Source organism: Salmo salar, chromosome ssa17 (genome assembly GCF_905237065.1).
Source record: "Salmo salar chromosome ssa17, Ssal_v3.1, whole genome shotgun sequence".
NCBI lineage: Eukaryota > Metazoa > Chordata > Actinopteri > Salmoniformes > Salmonidae > Salmo > Salmo salar.
In genome coordinates this window covers 74,437,141-74,455,344 of record NC_059458.1, presented here as the reverse complement: position 1 = coordinate 74,455,344, position 18,204 = coordinate 74,437,141, and the positions used below count along the sequence as shown (strand labels likewise).

The 18,204-nt window shown below is 43.6% G+C and overlaps 3 protein-coding genes across 6 annotated transcripts; all 3 read right to left on the bottom strand.

The window, feature by feature from the left end:
• Positions 1 to 77: 77 nt before the first annotated feature.
• LOC106576586 (uncharacterized) lies at positions 78 to 6,785 on the bottom strand. Its single transcript, XM_014153822.2, has 4 exons — positions 6,343 to 6,785; positions 4,668 to 6,111; positions 3,344 to 4,462; positions 78 to 821 (listed from the first exon to the last, which is right to left on the bottom strand). The coding sequence occupies exons 2-4, from the start codon at positions 6,016 to 6,018 to the stop codon at positions 79 to 81; spliced, it is 3,213 nt and encodes a 1,070-aa protein (XP_014009297.2). The 5' UTR covers positions 6,019 to 6,111; positions 6,343 to 6,785; the 3' UTR covers position 78.
• A 539-nt stretch (positions 6,786 to 7,324) lies between these two features.
• LOC106576593 (uncharacterized) lies at positions 7,325 to 10,144 on the bottom strand. 4 transcript variants are annotated; one of them, XM_045698691.1, is made up of 5 exons: positions 9,977 to 10,144; positions 9,318 to 9,349; positions 9,144 to 9,178; positions 8,364 to 8,415; positions 7,325 to 8,238 (listed from the first exon to the last, which is right to left on the bottom strand). In XM_045698691.1, the coding sequence occupies exons 2-5, from the start codon at positions 9,336 to 9,338 to the stop codon at positions 7,468 to 7,470; spliced, it is 879 nt and encodes a 292-aa protein (XP_045554647.1). In that variant the 5' UTR covers positions 9,339 to 9,349; positions 9,977 to 10,144; the 3' UTR covers positions 7,325 to 7,467. The 4 variants fall into 4 exon arrangements, with proteins under 4 accessions (XP_045554647.1, XP_014009311.1, XP_014009310.1 ...); XM_014153836.1 differs by having other exon boundaries at positions 7,326 to 8,238; positions 9,144 to 9,181; positions 9,977 to 10,143; XM_014153835.1 differs by having other exon boundaries at positions 7,326 to 8,238; positions 9,144 to 9,181; positions 10,008 to 10,143.
• Positions 10,145 to 10,928: 784 nt separating this feature from the next.
• On the bottom strand, positions 10,929 to 16,504 carry LOC106576582 (zinc finger protein 2 homolog). The gene is made up of 8 exons (XM_014153811.2): positions 16,264 to 16,504; positions 14,936 to 16,020; positions 14,444 to 14,646; positions 14,064 to 14,156; positions 13,546 to 13,641; positions 13,206 to 13,316; positions 12,724 to 12,847; positions 10,929 to 12,579 (listed from the first exon to the last, which is right to left on the bottom strand). Exons 2-8 carry the CDS (start codon positions 14,976 to 14,978, stop codon positions 11,117 to 11,119), a joined length of 2,133 nt encoding a protein of 710 aa, XP_014009286.2. The 5' UTR covers positions 14,979 to 16,020; positions 16,264 to 16,504; the 3' UTR covers positions 10,929 to 11,116.
• Positions 16,505 to 18,204: the final 1,700 nt, after the last annotated feature.

The window sequence follows — 18,204 nt, the reverse complement described above, 5'->3', positions numbered from 1 at the left end:
TTACCAATAACTTCAATAAACCAATTTCTGATATCTGAAATAATATTTATTTAACAAACATCAATGTATTTCTTTCCTTTAGCTCTTTTCCCCCTTCCGAGGCCTCTCACCTCTCTGCCTATCCATCCTACTCTCAACATGTTTCTCAGGCGCCTCTTTCTCCCTGCTCCTCCAGTCACAGCTGCTCTCTGATGGATGAGAGTCATTCCAGTTGCTGTGCTTTTGCCTAGAAAAAAGCAGCAACTGGTTTCCTCTCTGTCTAGCTCTTCTACTCCTACCAACTCCACCCCTCTCTGTCTCTCCATTCCATTGATCCCTGCCATTTCCCCCCTGGTCTCGCCATGTCCGGCCCACTCTGTCCTTCTCCTCCTTACACTCTCTGTCTTTCTCCTTGTGGACTCTTTTCTCCTTTCTCCAGAAGCCTGCAACATCACCCAACTCACCCGGACTTCTGTGTTTCTGTGCCTGGCACTCAGGGAAGTTGACTTGTCTTCCACCCTCAAGCATTTCACCCTTTGAATTGATCTCTTCTTGAAGTCTTTCCGTTCTCTTGTACGGAAGGTTACGTTTTTGCTTTCCTTTGCCCTTCATTGGAGTCTGGGAGTCTGTCATAGGCCTAGCATTGGCTTGGCTCTCCAGAACCATGATGGACATTTCATCACAGGCGGTACCGATTTTTGTAACCTCTACCTCCACTTCCTTTCTTTTACCAATCTCTCTCATTTTCACATATCCATCACTGTTTCGTATCTCCTCACTGTCTCTAGCCTTCTGATGCTCTAACTTTCTTCCTGTAGTACCTTCCTCTCCATCTATGACCTCTGAAAGAATTACAAAAAAATTCAGTTCACTTATAATTCACAAATAGGACAAACATTTATATGAACATCAACATCAGCTATGGTGGCCGGTGACTTTAATGCAGGGAAACTTAAATCAGTTTTACCGAATTTCTATCAGCATGTTAAATGTGCAACCAGAGGGAAAATAATTGTAGACCACCTTTACTCCACACACAGAGACACGTACAAAGCTCTCCATCTCTCCTCCTGAATCCTGCTTACAAGCTAAAATTAAAGCAGGAAGCACCAGTGACTCGGTCTATAAAACAATGGTCAGATGAAGCAGATGCTAAACTACAGGATCATTTTGCTAGCACAGACTGGAATATGTTCCGGGATTCTTCCGATGGCATTGAGGAGTACACCACATCAGTTACTGGCTTTATCAATAAGTGCATCGAGGACGTCGTCCCCACAGTGGCCGTACGTACATACCCCAACCAGAAGCCATGGGTTACAGACAACATTCGCACCGAGTTAAAGGGCAGAGCTGCTGCTTTCAAGGAGCGGGACTCTAACCCAGAAGGTTATAAGAAATCCCGCTATGCCCTCCGACGAACCATCAAACAGGCTAAGCATCAATACAGGACTAAGATCTAATCGTACTACACCGGCTCTGACGCTTGTTGGATGCGGCAGGGCTTGTAAACTATTACAGACTACAAAGGGAAGGACAACCGAGAACTGCCCAGTGACACGAGCCTACCAGACGAGCTAAATAACTTCTACGCTCGCTTTGGGGGCAAGTAACACTGACTGTGTGATCACGCTCTCCGCAGCCAATGTGAGTAAGACTTTAAACAGGTCAACATTCACAAGGCCGCAGGGCCAGACAGATTACCAGGACGTGTACTCCAAGCATGCGCTGACCTGCTGGCAAGTGTCTTCACTGATATTTTCTACCTGTCCCTGACTGAGTCTGTAATACCAACATGTTTCAAGCAGACCACCATAGTCCCTGTGCCCAAGTACACTAAGGTAACCTGCCTAAATGACTACCGACCCGTAGCACTCACATCTGTAGCCATGAAATGCTTTGAAAGGTTGGTCATGGCTCACATCAACACCATTATCCCAGAAACCGTAGACCCACTCCAATTTGCATACCGCACCAACAGATCCACAGATGATGCAATCTCTATTGCACTCCACACTGCCCTTTCCCACCTGGACAAAAGGAACACCTATGTGAGAATGTTATTCATTGACTACACCTCAGCGTTCAACACCATAGTGCCCTCAAAGCTCATCACTAAGCTATGGACCCTGGGACTAGACACCTGCAACTGGATCCTAGACTTCCTAATGGGCCGCTCCCAGGTGGTAAGGGTAGGTAACACATCTGCCACGCTGATCCTCAATACGGGGGCCCCTCAGGGGTGCGTGCTCAGTCCCCTCCTGTACTCCCTGTTCACTCATGACTGCACGGCCAGGCACAACTCCAACACCATCATTACGTTTTCTGATGACACAACAGTGGTAGGCCTGATCACCAAAAACGATGAGACAGCCTATAGGGAGGAGGTCAGAGACCTGACCGTGTGGCGCAAGGACAACAACCTCTCCCTCAACATGATCAAGACAAAGGAGATGATTGTGGACTACAGGAAAAGGAGGACTGAGCACGGCCCCATTCTCAGCGACAGGGCTGTAGATAAGCAGGTTGAGAGCTTCAAGTCCCTTGGCGTCCACATCACCAACAAACTAACATGGTCCAAGCACATCAAGACAGTCATGAAGAGGGCACGACAAAACCTATTTCCCCTCAGGAGACTGAAAAGATTTGGCATGGGTCCTCAGATCCTCAAAAGGTTTTACAGCTGCACCATCAAGAGCATCCTGACGGGTTGCATCACTGCCTGGTATGGCAACTGCTCGGCCTCCGACCGCAAGGCACTACAGAGGGTAGTGCGTACGGCCCAGTACATCACCGGGGCCAAGCTTCCTGCCATCCAGGATCTCTATACCAGGCGGCGTCAGAGGAAGGCCCTAAAAATTGTCAAGGACTCCAGCGACCCTAGTCATAGACTGTTCTCTCTGCAACCGCAAGGCAAGCGGTACCGGAGTGCCAAGTCTAGGTCCAAGAGGCTTCTAAACAGCTTTTACCCCCAAGCCATAAGACTCCTGAACAGCTAATCAAATGGCTACCCAGACTATTTGCCCCCCCCCCCCACTCCCCCTACGCTACTGCATAGACATTTTAATAATCCTACCTGTATGTACATAATTACCCCAATTACCTTGACACCGGTGCCCCCGCACATTGACACGTTGAACTGGTACCCCATGTATATAGCCCTGCTATTGTTATTTACTGCTGCTCCTTAAATATTTGTTTTTCTTATCTTTTTGTTTGTTGGTATTTTCTTAAAACTGCACTGTTGGTTAAGGGCTTGTAAGTAAGCATTTCACTGTAAGGTCTACACCTGTTGTGACAAATACAATTTGATTTGATTTATGACACATTATACTTATCATTAACTTGAATGTTATGCTATTACCCTGGACTTTTAAGCTCTCTTGAAATGTCTTAGCATTCTCCTCTCCAGCCTCTTCTTCTCTTTCCCATGATGCTTTGCTCAACACTCCCTCATCAGTAAGTACATTTGATCTGTTTGTCTTTTCTTTCATCTGTTTTCTATCATCTTTTTCTCCCTCATTTGTCTCTACACAACAGTTCTTAGAAATCTTTTCCTCAGAGATCTTGCTCACCGTCTCATCCTCTTTATGTCGATCTATTTTTTCTATGTCCATTCTTGCTAATTCGTGTGAGATCAAATCTGTTTCCTTACTACATCTTTGTCTCTCTCGTTCCTCTCTTCGCCTGTCCTTACTTCTCTGTCCTGTCTGTACTTTGGTTCTCTTCTCTTTATTCCTGTCATCTGTCTCCACAATTTCCTCCAGACCTAATTTGCCCCAGTCACTACCTTCCCCTCCTTCACTCTCTTTGCCCTTTGACCCCTTGCCCTTTGAGGATTTCTTACTTTGCCCTGTAATGTCCATCACTGTCTCTCCGTCACCCCCATCCTCAGGCCCTCCACCTCCCTCAGTCAGTGTCAACCCCTCAGCAGCCGCTTTCCGGCGTTGCAGGCACTTGATCTTGTAGGCAATGCGGCTCCTTTGCAGGATCATCTCCCTAACCTCTATCGTTCTGGCGTCGGTGCGGCTGAAGCTGGTTCTGGTTATGAGTGGTTCTCTGAGTAGTGGCCGGGACGGAGGCCTGGGACGGAGTCCTATAATGGAACTTTCCATTCCGGGCCGGGAGGGCATCCACGTGGTCACATCACAGTTCCTCTCCCGCTCTCTCCTCCTTTCCCTCTTTCTCTCTGCCCTTCGCTCTTTGGCACTGTTAAAGTTCCTCATGTCTTTCTTCTTCATCTCACCATTAATTCTCTCGTTTTCCTTCATTAATTTATTGATCCCCAATGACCTCCAAAAAGCCTTGTCCTTCTTAACTTCATTGAGAGCCGCTGAGAGAGAGGACAGCTGATTTCCCACTCTCTCTTCATTTAGCTGTTTGAATCCATCGTACATAACTAAGTCTCTCGTGTACGGCTTGGGAAGGATTTCTTCAGTGATTGCCTCTACTGCTCTGGCTATCCTCCACTGTCCATTATGCTCTAAAGAGCAAGAGGGAAAAATTAAATCCAATCAATACATACCTGTAATCTAACATTACACCAAGAATCACAATAATTAAAATGTTGGATTCAAATGAATCTATTTAATCTATCTTGTAGTAACATGGAAACATAGGCTACCCCTTTCCCATGGTCAAAATATGTATAGAAATATAATCAACTACATAATTATCACAATACTCACCAATCAGAGAGTTCCTGTCACACTGTGAGGAGCACTTCTCCCATTCCTTTTCTCCATACTTCTTCTCTCCCTCCATCCTTTTGGTCACACTCTCCCCTCTAGTCAAAATGTAGTGTGGCACAGAAACACATGCAGACTTTAGGTCCCAGCTGTATTTGAATTTGTATTCCATCATGTTGTGGTCTTGAGCATAGCGACGGCAGTCATTAGTCTCATAAGAGGGTGACCAAGTATGTCCACTGAGTTGGACTTGACCTTTGGGCCTCATGACTGACTCGCACAGATGATGGCTATGACGGGTGTGAGCCAAAGGGTCAACCATGTCATCCTCACTGTCTGACTCCAAAAACTGGTCATCATGACAGGTGATAACACTGCCTAAGTGCATTCTAAATATAAATATTTCTATCTCACGTGATCCTATATGGTCTGTAGTGAACAGAGGTCTGTCATCAGGGGCTGAGATAATGTTATCTTCCAGGATCTCATTGATGAGAGGTTGAACGGATTCTGACACCAACGTGGGGTTAATTAGATTTTCAGTGGTCTGAGACTTCACTACAGGCTGGTCAATAGGAGGGTTATCTTTGTCTTGGTACAATGTATTGGAAACCAACAGAGCCTTATTGAAAGAGTCAACAGTGACTATTGATCCAAGAGCAGTGGCAACAAGGGACAAAGACTGGTCAGACGAACTCACAGAATCTCTGCTAAAGTCTACTGTAGGTCGGTCATCATGGTCTTTAATGTTGAGGGAGATTTCCTTGTCAGAGTTCAAAGAGTCATCAAAGGGTACAGCATAGTGCTTCTCTGTGGTCACAAAGTCTGCACAGGACCTCGTTAGCAGCTTGTCAGTCCTTTGTAAGTCATCCTCTGCCCTCTGCTGCCCCCTGGAGTCCACAGCTGAGTCCACCACTGGTAGGTCATCAGTGATCAGAGACACTTTACTGGAGTCAGACACAGTCAGGTCAGGGTCATTGCCAGGATTTACCAAGGTCTCCATCAGTACCAGGGCAGTGTGCCACCCAGGGTCCAGCCCTTCTACCAATGCCAGGTCATAGTCTGGAGTCAGAGAACCCACCACAGCATGGTCAGCATCATCTCCATTACCTTCAGTGCCCAGAAGCACTTCACTGGACAGTGCCTCGGGTTGGTTAGCATAGACCCCTGTGGCCTTAGTAACCACTGAGTGGATTTCAGTGTTCAGAGACGCCTTGATGGCATCAACTTGGTCAGCATGAGGTTCAGCAATCAGGGAGTCCTCACAGGATCCTGATGTCAAGCTGTCATCACGGTCTTTGGGCAGCTGAATGGACTCCAAGGTTGATTGGGCTTTAGGTGTCTTAGACATATCAATGCATTTCAGCTCTTATTATTAGAATGGAAAACTCCCCATGGCGTCCATCTGTCAGAACTGTGTGCACAGCTTCCCTAATGGCTTTCTCTGCCAATTGTAAAAAAAAAAATTGTATAGTTCAGTATTGACAGTGTTTTCTATACATTAACATCACCTGAATAGTTGTCAAATAATTAAATGTTTTTAAAATAACATGCTGCATTGTCAGCAACTAACGTCAGCTAAGTTACGTAGCTAGATAAATTAGCAACGCAGTTGTAGTGGAAAATGTATTTCATTAAAAAAATAGCAAGCAACACATAACTCAAGATAATTTACCTCCTTTGTAATTTTGTCAATATCAATCACAGCGTCCCTAAAACAAACGACGAAACGCTAGAGTTAAACGATATCAAGCAAACATCGGGAGCTAGCAAGCTACTATTTTTGCTGTTTCTTTTAGCAAGCAACAAGTTGATGAATGTTTGTGTTCAAGTATTCGACGCGTTAGTAGACTTTCGCTAGCTAGCTAGTTACGTCAGATGCCAAATGTCCAAATCAAAACATTTTGACAACAGCGCGTTTACGTTTTCAGCACTAAGCGCTGTCCACTGGCTCATATGTACTAGGCCATACCAGGCTCCATGTGCAGCAATGTTGCAATTGCGACTTTGATGTTATTTTCCTGTATGCGTGTGTGTGTGCATACATATTGTAGCCTATTTGCTTCACATACATGGCTTTAATGTGTTTTTGGGTGGTGACTATATACAGGGAAATATTACACATTGTCAGCTTAACAAGACCTTTTAAGTGTTAGCATCTTGACATGTATTTCATGGGTACAGACTCAAACCACATATGAAAACTGCATTATTGATTGTATGGCTGGTGAGCCCTGAGTTTGTTTCCATGCATAGCTTACTCCCCACCATTGGTCCAAAGGAAAGGAATATGCAACTCCTGAATATTGAAAATCAGAAACCCATATTGAGAAACTCAGGCATGTAACCTCTACACCTTTTCTTTGTTTTAAAACGTTCATATTTTTTATTTTATTAGGCTATCTGAGCTTTCATACAGTGTTGCTTGCTATAATCAATATTATTATTCTAGAGTAGAACACCATCTGGTGACCTGAATGTATCCTTGGATGGAGTCTTGTTAAACATTCTTTTGTTGTTGGAAAATATATCATATCTGCACTGCCATTTCACATTCAGTACTTGATTCTGTACTGACATTCATCTTTTAACACAACGTTCTGTGTTAAATCCCTTCATAAGGCTTTCATAAATAAAAAATAAAAACAGTAGTACATTTCACTTTATTTCATGTCTTTGTTGCCATAGAAACAAACCGCTGACTCACCTTTAAACAACATATTTGTTTAATTAATGCTTTTATGAATTGGCTTCACATGTTTGTTTTCTGCATCACCTCCATAAAAAGGGGGCATCCAGTCTACTGGGTGCAGCTTGGCAGAAGTCCATGCCTGGCTAAATCCGCAACTGACCGTAGAATGGTTTCAATCACTAGAGATGTGATCTCCTCCCCTGAGTCCTGCTGCCTTTCGGAGAGGCTCTGAACTCCTTCTGTTGATTGTCTTGGCTTCCTGACTTGTGAGGACCCTGAGTCAGTGGATCTGGGACTGGCTGAGCTCACCTTTGAGACAGGTGTGGGAACAGTGGATGTTGGCAAGGCATTTTGGGGGGGTGCTGGTTGACTGGGCCCAGAAGAGAGATTGCTCAGTGGTCTCTGAAAGAGAGGAACTCCTCCGACTGTGAACTGACTGAAATCATTACTTGTGGCGTTTGCTGCACATTCTGCTACGTCACGTATGATCTTTACCATTTCCATGGTGAGCCCCAGTTCTTCTAAGAATGAACTGTGTGTGGGGTCCATCCTGCAACTCTCCATAACACTATCCAACATGGTGATAATTACAGTCCCTGTCAGTCTGATAATTATCAGTTCACAGTCTTCCTCAGTGCAGTCCTGCCATCTTTTTTCCATTTTCTGATTGTCCCCATTTGGAGCTACAGGCAAGAGATTTACTGGGATCACCGCATCAGATAACACCCCCGCCCCATACAAATATTTGTTCAGGACGCTTGAGACCCCTCCGCACACTTTTTGGAGAAGGCCCTCTACCGTCTTCCCCAAGATGTTATGTAGGCCTACACCGGAAACATCTTCCTGAGAGAAAGCAGTGGTTGACTGGGCAATGTATTCCTACAAGTAAATGCAAGATGTATGTTTAAGATGATGCAGGTGTATTAATACAAAGTCAAGGCAAATGTTTATACAGTGAAACCACATACATAGAGCAAAGGTATAGTTCACAATTGATGGCTCACCACAATCTTTCCTGCGTAACGGCGTATCGAGTCAGGTGTCGCCTCATTGTTCCTGCAGATATTTGACCATATATGTATTAGTCAGCTATGTGTTAGCTGACTAAACTCCCCTCCAGGGTGAAGGAAGTTCCTGATGAACAGGCTTTGTGGAATTCAGCTCTGACAACATCGATTCGCCCAAGGTCAATTCTTCAAAAAATGTAAATAATGAAATGCTTACCTTGTACCTATGTTTGTCCTCTGTAGTTGCGTGCCTTTATTTGATGAAATCCATACCTTTTCAATAAATGTTAATCAAATGCAACCACTGACTGTTTGCTCATTGCTGTTGCTCTAAGATGGCAACTCAGTGAAAATGAGCATGTGCCAATTGAATCTTAAGGAAACAGCAGGTGGTTGTATTCGATTAAGGTTTAATGAAAAAGTATGGATTTCAGCAAACAAAGAAAGGCACGCAACTACTGAGGAAAAACATAGGTACAAGGTAAGCATTTCATAATATATATATATATATATTTTTACAAGTATTGACTTTGGGCGAATCAATGTAGTCGTAGCTGAATTCCACAAAGACTGACTTGTCTCTGCTTCACTCTGTAGGTGGAATACATTAGAAACTTCCTTCACCATGGCTGGGGTTTCATATGACATGAATGATACTTTTAGATAATTCATTAGATTATTTTCTGTGGGGAAAACATGTATATAGGCCTAAATATAGAATTACATTTATAATTAAATAGGATCTATGTGGGCCTCAATTTTCTAATGTAATTTCACCTGGCGTTCTCGATGGTTACAGGGGTTGACCTCTTCTTCTAGTTCCATGTTAAAATAAACAAATACACACAAACTCAAGTTAACACCGTTTGAAACACGACTTCTACAGTAATTTATCCGGTAAGAAATTATTGTTTTGTAGCCTTTAAAAATATAGTCTATCAATCGACATACCTTTCTCCCTCTCTTCGGCATTGTAGCAGTTGCTTAGATTCAAAACAAATGGAACCCAGTTAACCACGGCAAATGTCGTGTCATAACATGATCTAGTTTAATTATATTCCTGGGTTGCACGTTTCGTCATACAATATTGTTTTGAACATTCGTTTTATTCGACTGATGCCTAGCTGAGCATTCTATTTAATGTGGTCTTGGTGTTGATGAAGATATTGTATGAAGTGCATTTCCGTGGCTTGGAAACACAATTACATTTAAAAATGAGGAAAATTAGTAGGACAAGCTTTTGTCATCATTGTAATGTCGCCAGATTGACTTTATATGCAGTATAACTTCAGCTAGCTAACTACGATTGAGGGGAGAGCATCGACATTTTAGTTAACTTAACGTTAGCATTGCTAGCTTTTTCTGCCGAACTTCGCTAGCTCATGATGCCAACACTGCCATTTCTCAAGTAAACTTGACATCATAATGATGCCAATTTTGTTTTCTACAAATGTTGTCTACTTTAGCAATGTCATTAGCCCCAGTTCAGAAAGACTGATCATCAGTTGGACATCAATATGATGCGGCGACGCGACCGAGGTGCAACCCATGAATAGCTAGCTACATTATGTTTTGACAGAATCATAAAAGAAAAAGGGATTTTGTAGAACCTTGTTTTGTTAAGTCAGTTGTAAAGTTTACATGCGAGATGTTGATCGTCGCCAGACACGACTCGATCTCCACCAGTAGGTGTCAGTAGCTCGTTAAGACTCCTGGGGTGTGTTCAGTTAGGTTTAACGTTTACGCTGCGTGACGGTTTGTAGTGAACGACACGATAACCCCCCGCCGATGATAAATGGTATACTTTATTAAGAAAAGTTCCGTTGTAATAAAATACTTCATAATGAACCATAGTATTTTCTCAGATTAAAAGACAGATGACCTAAGCATTCAAAATAAAACATGTAAATACATGTTCATCCTTGATATGGTTTATGGCATTATCAAAAAAAGCCTTAGTATATCAGAAAGCATATTTGTGTAGTGTTAGAATATAATTTTGTCAACTCAATTTCAAATGATAATTACTTAACCAAACCTTACCATTGTGCCCAATGATAATTTAAATCATTGGTTGCTTATTTCAAAATTTCTCACGACTGTTGCTTTAACCTCAAAGGGGTATCTTTCCACTTCTAATTATTTCACACCAATCTTGCTTGGTGCAGTACTTCATAACGAAACAGAAAAGCCATCTGATCAGGGAGGGAGCGCCATATTGTTTTTCAGTTGACTAGTTTATGGGCAGTGGGCTGATCTATCTAGAAAAAAGAAACGCACACCTTTAAAGGCGAGGTGCTGGCTAGCGGAGTAGAACACTAGAAAATAAAAGGAAAGCCGCACACTCTAAGAGCTCAGATGCAAAAATGTAATAACCAACGTTTCGACAGCGAAGCTGTCTTCATCAGGGTAGCTTCGCTGTCGAAACGTTGGCTTTCCTTTATTTTCCAGTGGGCTGATCTAACAGGTCAACTGTTGGAAAAATGTGTGTGTACAACATTTGTGTTGGAATGTTAACAGGGAAATACAAGAGATGAGCCAAGAAAAATTCCACACCAAGTATTAAAATAAAATGTTTAATGTGAATTAAAGGCATAATTGTATTTTTTAATAGAGGCATGATGTAAGGCTGAGTTTTAGTAAAATGCATATATTTTGTGTCCTCATACTATTCAGTAATCCAGTCCATAAACATAATTTGGAAAATAAATTAATATACATGACAATATTTTCGAAGGTTCTCGCCATGATTACACACCTTTCCCTATGTGAGTGCGCAGGTGCCTTTTGAGACGCGTTGAGGTGGAGAAGCACTTTTTACACAACATACAGGAGTATGGGCGCTCTCCTGTGTGTGTCCGCAGATGCATGGTCAGGTCTGACGAACACCTAAACCTCCGTTCACAGACCGAGCACGGGTATGGCCGCTCCCCTGTGTGTATTCGCCTGTGGAGGAGCAGCTCCCCAGAGGTAAGGAAGGTCTTGCCACACTGAGCGCACTGATGCGGTCTCTCCCCTGTGTGCATCAGGTTGTGTCTTATGAGGGAAGTAGACTTGGCAAACTCCTTCCCACAGTGTGCGCAAGAGAACGGTCGCTCCCCTGTGTGGGTATTCATGTGTTCACTCTGTGCACGCTTGGTTTTGAAGCTCTTGGGACACTGAGAGCAAGAGAACGGTCTGAAGTCGCTGTGGCTGCGTTGGTGTCTTACCAGCTCCCCATGTGTTAAGAAGGTCTTCTGACAGACGGTGCAGAGGTATGGCCTCTCCCCTGTATGAATCCTCTCGTGTCTCGTCAGGCCCGCGAGCTGAGTAAAGCTTTTCTCGCAGAAGGAGCACTGGAAAGGCCTCTGCCCGTTGTGAATCAGTTGGTGTCTGTTCAGTATCTGTAACTGGGTGAAACTCTTGCCGCACTCTGGGCACGGGTACGGCCGCTCCTTGGTGTGGATTTGCCGGTGCTTGTTCAGCAGCCACACGTGAGTGAAGCCCTTGCCGCACTCTGCGCAGGGGAAGGGTCTCTCTCCGGTGTGCTTCATCTGATGTCTCCTCAGGTCAGACGGGCGGCCGTAGATCTTCTCGCACTGGGAACACTTGTAATGGCGATTCACCACGTGGGTTTGCCTATGCTTCAGCCGCTCTAGTACGGTGTCAAAGCTAGCCCCACATTTCTGACACTTGTACTGACCACTCCCTTTGTCATTCGGCTCCTCCTGCTGCTCTGTGGACTGTAGTGGGGGATCAGCACTCTGGCCGCAAGGTGTTCTGGTGAAGTGCAGGGACAGTAGGCCCAGTTGGGTGAACCCCTTGCCACATTGAGGGCAGATATATGGCCGTTCCCCGGTGTGAATCCGCTGATGCCTCGTCAGATCCCAGGAATTTTTGAAACCCTTGTCGCACTCCTTGCAGGTGTACGGACGCTCCCCTGTGTGAATGCGCTGGTGCCTGGTCACATCTGACGAGCGAGTGAAAGTCTTTCCACACTCGTGGCACGTGTGAGCACCGGGTTCAGAGCTTGCGTGGATAGGGAAAGGCTTGGGGAATTCAGGACGGGGGAACTTTTTCCTGGGAAGAGCTGGGTTCTCTTCAGTTTTCTGGAGCTTGCTGTACTCCTCTGGGTGATTTCGCTCAATGTGCTGGAGGAGGTAGGATTCCTGCATGTGAAAGAATGGGCACTGGGAACAGGCAAAGACCTGGGAAGACATCTCAACGGTGTGACCTGAAGGAATACAATGGGAAAAGGAGACTAATAGTTTAACAGAGGCAGCACAAGCATTAGGTGGTTGTTTTTAACAAGGCATACCAGTCTCCACATTTTATTATATGTAGTAGCAGAGAAAGACATTCAATATTTCCTCCTTACTCTGAGTGCCCAAGTTCTCAAGACATGTGTGGTGTTGCAGCAGGGATTTCAGGTCCTCAGGTTGAGAGAGGGCCTGCAAACAATCCTCCAGGACAGAGGGAGCAGAACTGAGCCATGACACAGTCTATAGGAGCAGAGATGCAAACGAGTGACAATATGCTGGAAAGTTGACATGGTTTTTTTCACACCGGGAAACGTTACAAAATGCTAGACCCATTCAAGAAAACCAGAGAAGAAGATGGCTAGCACCTCAGCTAACAGCGTGTCCCCACAGTGGCTATAAGGCAGAGGTTATGTGCAGAAAGTGACAGTACAGCTTGGATATCTTCTCCTAATAAGATACAGAAGATATTACCCTCCTATAACTTAACCAATCTAAATGTTGCCATCATGGTCAGCACTGCAGGATTTTCACAATACAATAACAGAAGGTGACTTGAACCCAGCTGAAGGTGACCTAGTGAGGTGTTACTTTGTGGTACCTGTCCAAGGTCTGGTACTGGCAGTATCTTCTCCAGTTTAGAAAGGAATTCCCACACAAGTAGTTGCATATCTGTGTCATAGCTGGCGCCGTACTCCGCCGGAAACACCTCCTGGAATCAAGATAGATGGTGATATAATTGGTGTACGGTGAAGTTCTGCATTTACCCCACTGATGGTCAAGGTTAGATTGGGGGCGGGGAAGCTGATCCTAGATCTGTACCTATGGGAAACCTCCCTCCGGGGCAATAATTCCAAGGACTGTAAATATTGTCTTTGGTTACTAAACAGAACCAGGAAGCTAGAGAGAGAGACATTAACATATGATGGAGGCAGACTGACCTGGAAGAAGTGTTCTCTTTCCGCTGGGTCTTTCAGCAAAGTCTGGATGAGCTCCAGGAAGATGGCCTCTTCTGCATCCACCTCAGCATCTCCACTCTGTGAAATAGAACTTATCAGTGATAAGGGAACAGTAAACCACTGCAGTCCTTGATGGCCTTGACATATAGGAACAAGCACTGGAAATTAGCGCAAGCTAATTGGTGCAAAGGATCTGACGGTTGCTTATTCATTATGTCAATGTTTTAATTCTCTTATCCTAGGCAAATAAGTGATTTAAATAAGCACATTTCAAATGATAGGAATGGCAAAGGCGGTTCCATAAAGACCAGGGGCCATATATATCAAGCATCTCAAAGTAAGCTGATTTAGGAACAGTTTAGCCTTTTATATCACAATGAAAAGGATTACAAGGACAGAGGGGACCTGATCCTAGATCAGCACTCCTCCTCCGAGAAGTTTGATACATATGGCCCCTGGCCAAATTGAACAGTTGTTCTCCACAGAGTATCATTACTTACCCCTGTGTGTCCAGGGGGACGAATTCTGTCCAGGTGGGGTTGGATGATCTGGATATCAGCTGTATGATCAGCGGAACACAACTCTAGTATCACCTGAAAGGAATAACAGTATTCAAGAAAGTAGACAACAGCACCCAACAAATGATGACCACCAACAGAACCTGAGCAATCAGGACAATAGACAGAACCCAACTGATCAGGACCATGGACAACCCCCATGCAATCAGGAAAATGGACAGAACCTAACCAATCAGCAGCTACATAAACCGCAAGATAAAGACCGTTTTAATCAGAGATGGCTTTAAACACACTGTCCAAACCACTGCTGTTAGGGGTTCCAGTTTACAAAAACAACATCTTTAACTGTATTCGCTACTAACCCTTGTTCGCAGCCGCAGAAGAAGCTTGGCCCTCTGTTTCTCATTCAACAGGTCTGGAACTGTCGCTGTCACAAGGCCGACGAACTCCTCTAGTTTCTCATAATCCATGACATCTCTTCGTTGAGCTACTTGCCACATGGCCGCAGAGAGCAGCCTCAGAGGTGGTATCAACAGGCGCAAAGAGGATAACGGGAGGAAGATATCTACGGGCAAAAATTGGTCATTGAGTTTGGTGAGAGATGAGACAATCTTTGGACAATAATTATTGGTAGTGCGGGTTAGGAGGCATAACTTGAGTTCACGCTAGCAAATAAAGATGCAGCTAAAATGTGAATCAGTGGCCCAACTATTTTATCTATTCGATCCATCTTCTAGTAGCTAGTCTACCCCAATGGCTGGTCCACCCTAGACAGTCTATATCTTTGCTACAACTAACAGTAGCCGCAAGTTGCTATCTATCCAACGTTAGCTAGGTACTTCTTTTAAACGAACCTGCATTCTCCACTGGTTTTGTCGTGACACAGATTTCCATCATTATGGATAATTGAGTTGTGACTTATATAAGTTTAATTAACTAGTTTGGTTTATATTAAACCCAGAAAGACATTTGGGAGTATAATAGTTTAGCTTATCCACTATCTGGCAGGCTAGCATTCTTCCTCTTCTTTTTTATCTTCCTTCCTCTCTGGTCCATCAATGTGAAAAGGCGCTTATACTGCCACCTACCGACCTACGACATTGGCACGACTCTGGTGTAAACTTCCAGCTGTCTTTATTTACTACAAAAACACAGATACAAAAACCAACTGTATATTTGTATAAAACATACTGTCAAAAGTATTAGTAAATATGATTCCCCTATGCCCATCTCAGAATGTGACCAAAAAAAAACATGTTTACTTAGAGATTTACATACGTTTTCTCATAGTGTACATCACTTTTATTCCAGACAACATGGAATTACAGATCTCTGGTTTATGCCGATGTAGTTTCAGTAGGATCTTTGTTCAAGAGACCGGGAATACATCTCTTTCCCCTTATTGCTTTAATATTGTTTCAATCATCATGTTTAAGTGGCTTAATCAAGTCGCCTTCTCATTTGTCTCATCCAAATCAGACATACACATTTTAGAAAGAGCACACTTTAATCTACTAGCTACATCATGTTAACCTGCAGTTCTTGTGACGTTGCAGTCATTTAGTTGTCACTTTTATCCAGAGTGAGGTGTTGTCTTGAAGTTGAGTTTCACATTTTAAATAGACTGCCACAAATCATTGTCTTGTTTTCAACAGGCATATTCAAATGTTATGGTCTCAGAATTTAGCTATTTTCTGGACATACTGACCAATACTGGTAAATATTCCATATAATACCAAAATGTGGGCAGTTAAAAACAAAACATGGGCCTAACGAAGGAAGACATCCAATATCATTTGAATACCAATCTGCGTCAATCTGGTCGAGGCGTGTAAACCTTATACTTCAGTGGTGTAAACACTCCTTTTTAAAGATAGATCATTTCAGGCGATCATGGTTAAAGGGGGCAGGACTTCAAGTGTAGAATTCCAAGTCACTCCTGCAAGGGATACAATTCAACAAATTATTAATCATCTTGAATACACATGTTCAGGTACGCAACCAGATAAAGTGGTATTTGTATATATATTTTTTAATATGATAAATTAGCTAACTTTAAAATACACAGGGTGTGCCCTAACACAACAAACTTTACTGGCACGATCACTTCCTTAGCCACCAAACCTAGCAAGTCTCATTTGTAGCTAGCTATCTGGGGTTTTGCAGTAGTACTCAAACTTACCATTTTAGCTAGGGAACTATGAAATACATAACGAGGAAAAATGTGATGTCAAACATCACAAACAGCCAAAAGTCAAACCAGTATGAGTGTTTTGGTAAAGATACCAAAGCTCCTTTCGTGTCCAAACTCTCTTCCGAGCGCATTTTCAGGAAGTGTGTGGACTGAAGAGCACCGCCCCAGTGCTATCGTAGCCCTGTTTATTTCTTACTCTTTGCCTCCGCCTAGTGGCTTCTGCTTCGAGGTTTAACGGCGGTTGGCATCCAATTTGTTGCATTACCGCCACCTACTAGACTGGAGTACAACTCCCTTATACTTTGCTTGAAAAATAAAAATGTACTAAATAAATACCCTACCATCTAACATTACACTCACACATTAAAAAAATTATATTAAATTAACACCACCCTACGCCACTTATTAAATGTATTTATTCCTACCTCATGCCATCATCCAGAAAGGATGGGACATCACCACTTAACACATCCTGTAACTCTTCTGATGTCAAGTCTCGCACACCCAAATACCACTCTGCAGCTGCCACCACAACCTACATTTTCTGCGACTTCCGTTCCATCCCTGCAGTACAGTTGATAACCATTGCTATACATGCTAAAAATCCAATCTTACTGAAACTTATATCACTTAACACATTCCTTTGTCTCATACCCTTCTGCACACTACTCTCACCTTACTCCTCCTCCCACACTGCTTGACCCCCCCAGTCACATGTCCATAAACCTGACACCTGTAACATCGTAATGTATTCAGCACATACTCATACAGGATAACTTATATATCCTAACTTCACTTTGTCGGGGCAAAGACTCAACTTCAAAACTCAAAAGAACAGACAATGACTCTTCTGTTTCCCCACCAGTCTGAGTCTCCCCACCCTGTCTGCATCGCATCAAACGACGAGCATCACATACACCAAGAATCTTTCCCCTCAGCTGATCAACTTTTATATTTACTGCTTCCCCAGTTATCACTCCTTTCATTGGTGCCCTTTTCTTGAGAGTGAAACAATTCACTTTTCTTGCCCCCATTCGTTTTAGAGTGCATTCTCCCTCTGACCAACAGAAACACAAACAATTATCACTAGACCACTTCTGGTTACCCTCACCGATTCCACATTACCCAACTCTTTTTTTCACCCACTGTGAAACCACAAATTGATCAGCCAAAAGGCAAGAGCCCACTTTTTCCATAAACTTCACTCCTACTGTCACAGACTCATCTTTTTCCTGATCCTCGGAGCATACCTCGGTCTCCAATAACTTCACCACACATACCACCTCCGATACTTCACCCTCATTCACTTCCATATCTCCTCCTGTCTTCAGCTCCCTCTGCTTACACTTTCTACCATTCTTTAACAAACCATCTCCCTTTTCCCCACAATTTTTATGACTCAAGCTCACCCTCTTCTTCCCTCTCTCTCTTAGACCTCCTCTCCTTCTCTTTTTCCCTCCATTCCTCCTCCATTTTCCAAGTATACGTCTCCTTATGATAATACTGTACTACTCCTGACAAGCATCTTGTTCTTGCTTTCTCTAGGGACTCCATTTCCGCCGAGGCGTCCGCCCCCCTCCACCTAGTGGAGCTTATAGTACAGTTGTTTCTTCTTCTTCTTCTTCTTCTTCTTCTTCTTCTTCTTCTTCTATGATATCATGGCGGTCTGCAAACAAATGTTTAAAGTGCATGTCACCACCTACTGTGCTGGAATGTACGATCAATCATGATCTGCCCAAGTCTGTACTACCATGAAAATAAAATTCAAAACAAAATAAATCACTAACTTCTACCACACCCTCCCCCCTCCCCCAACCCATTAAACGTTATATCATGCTGAATCACTCCACCCTTAGGATTGTTCAGCATGTCAACAACCATTTCAACAGTAACATCTATTACCCCCAATATCTCTTTTGCCGTCTCCAC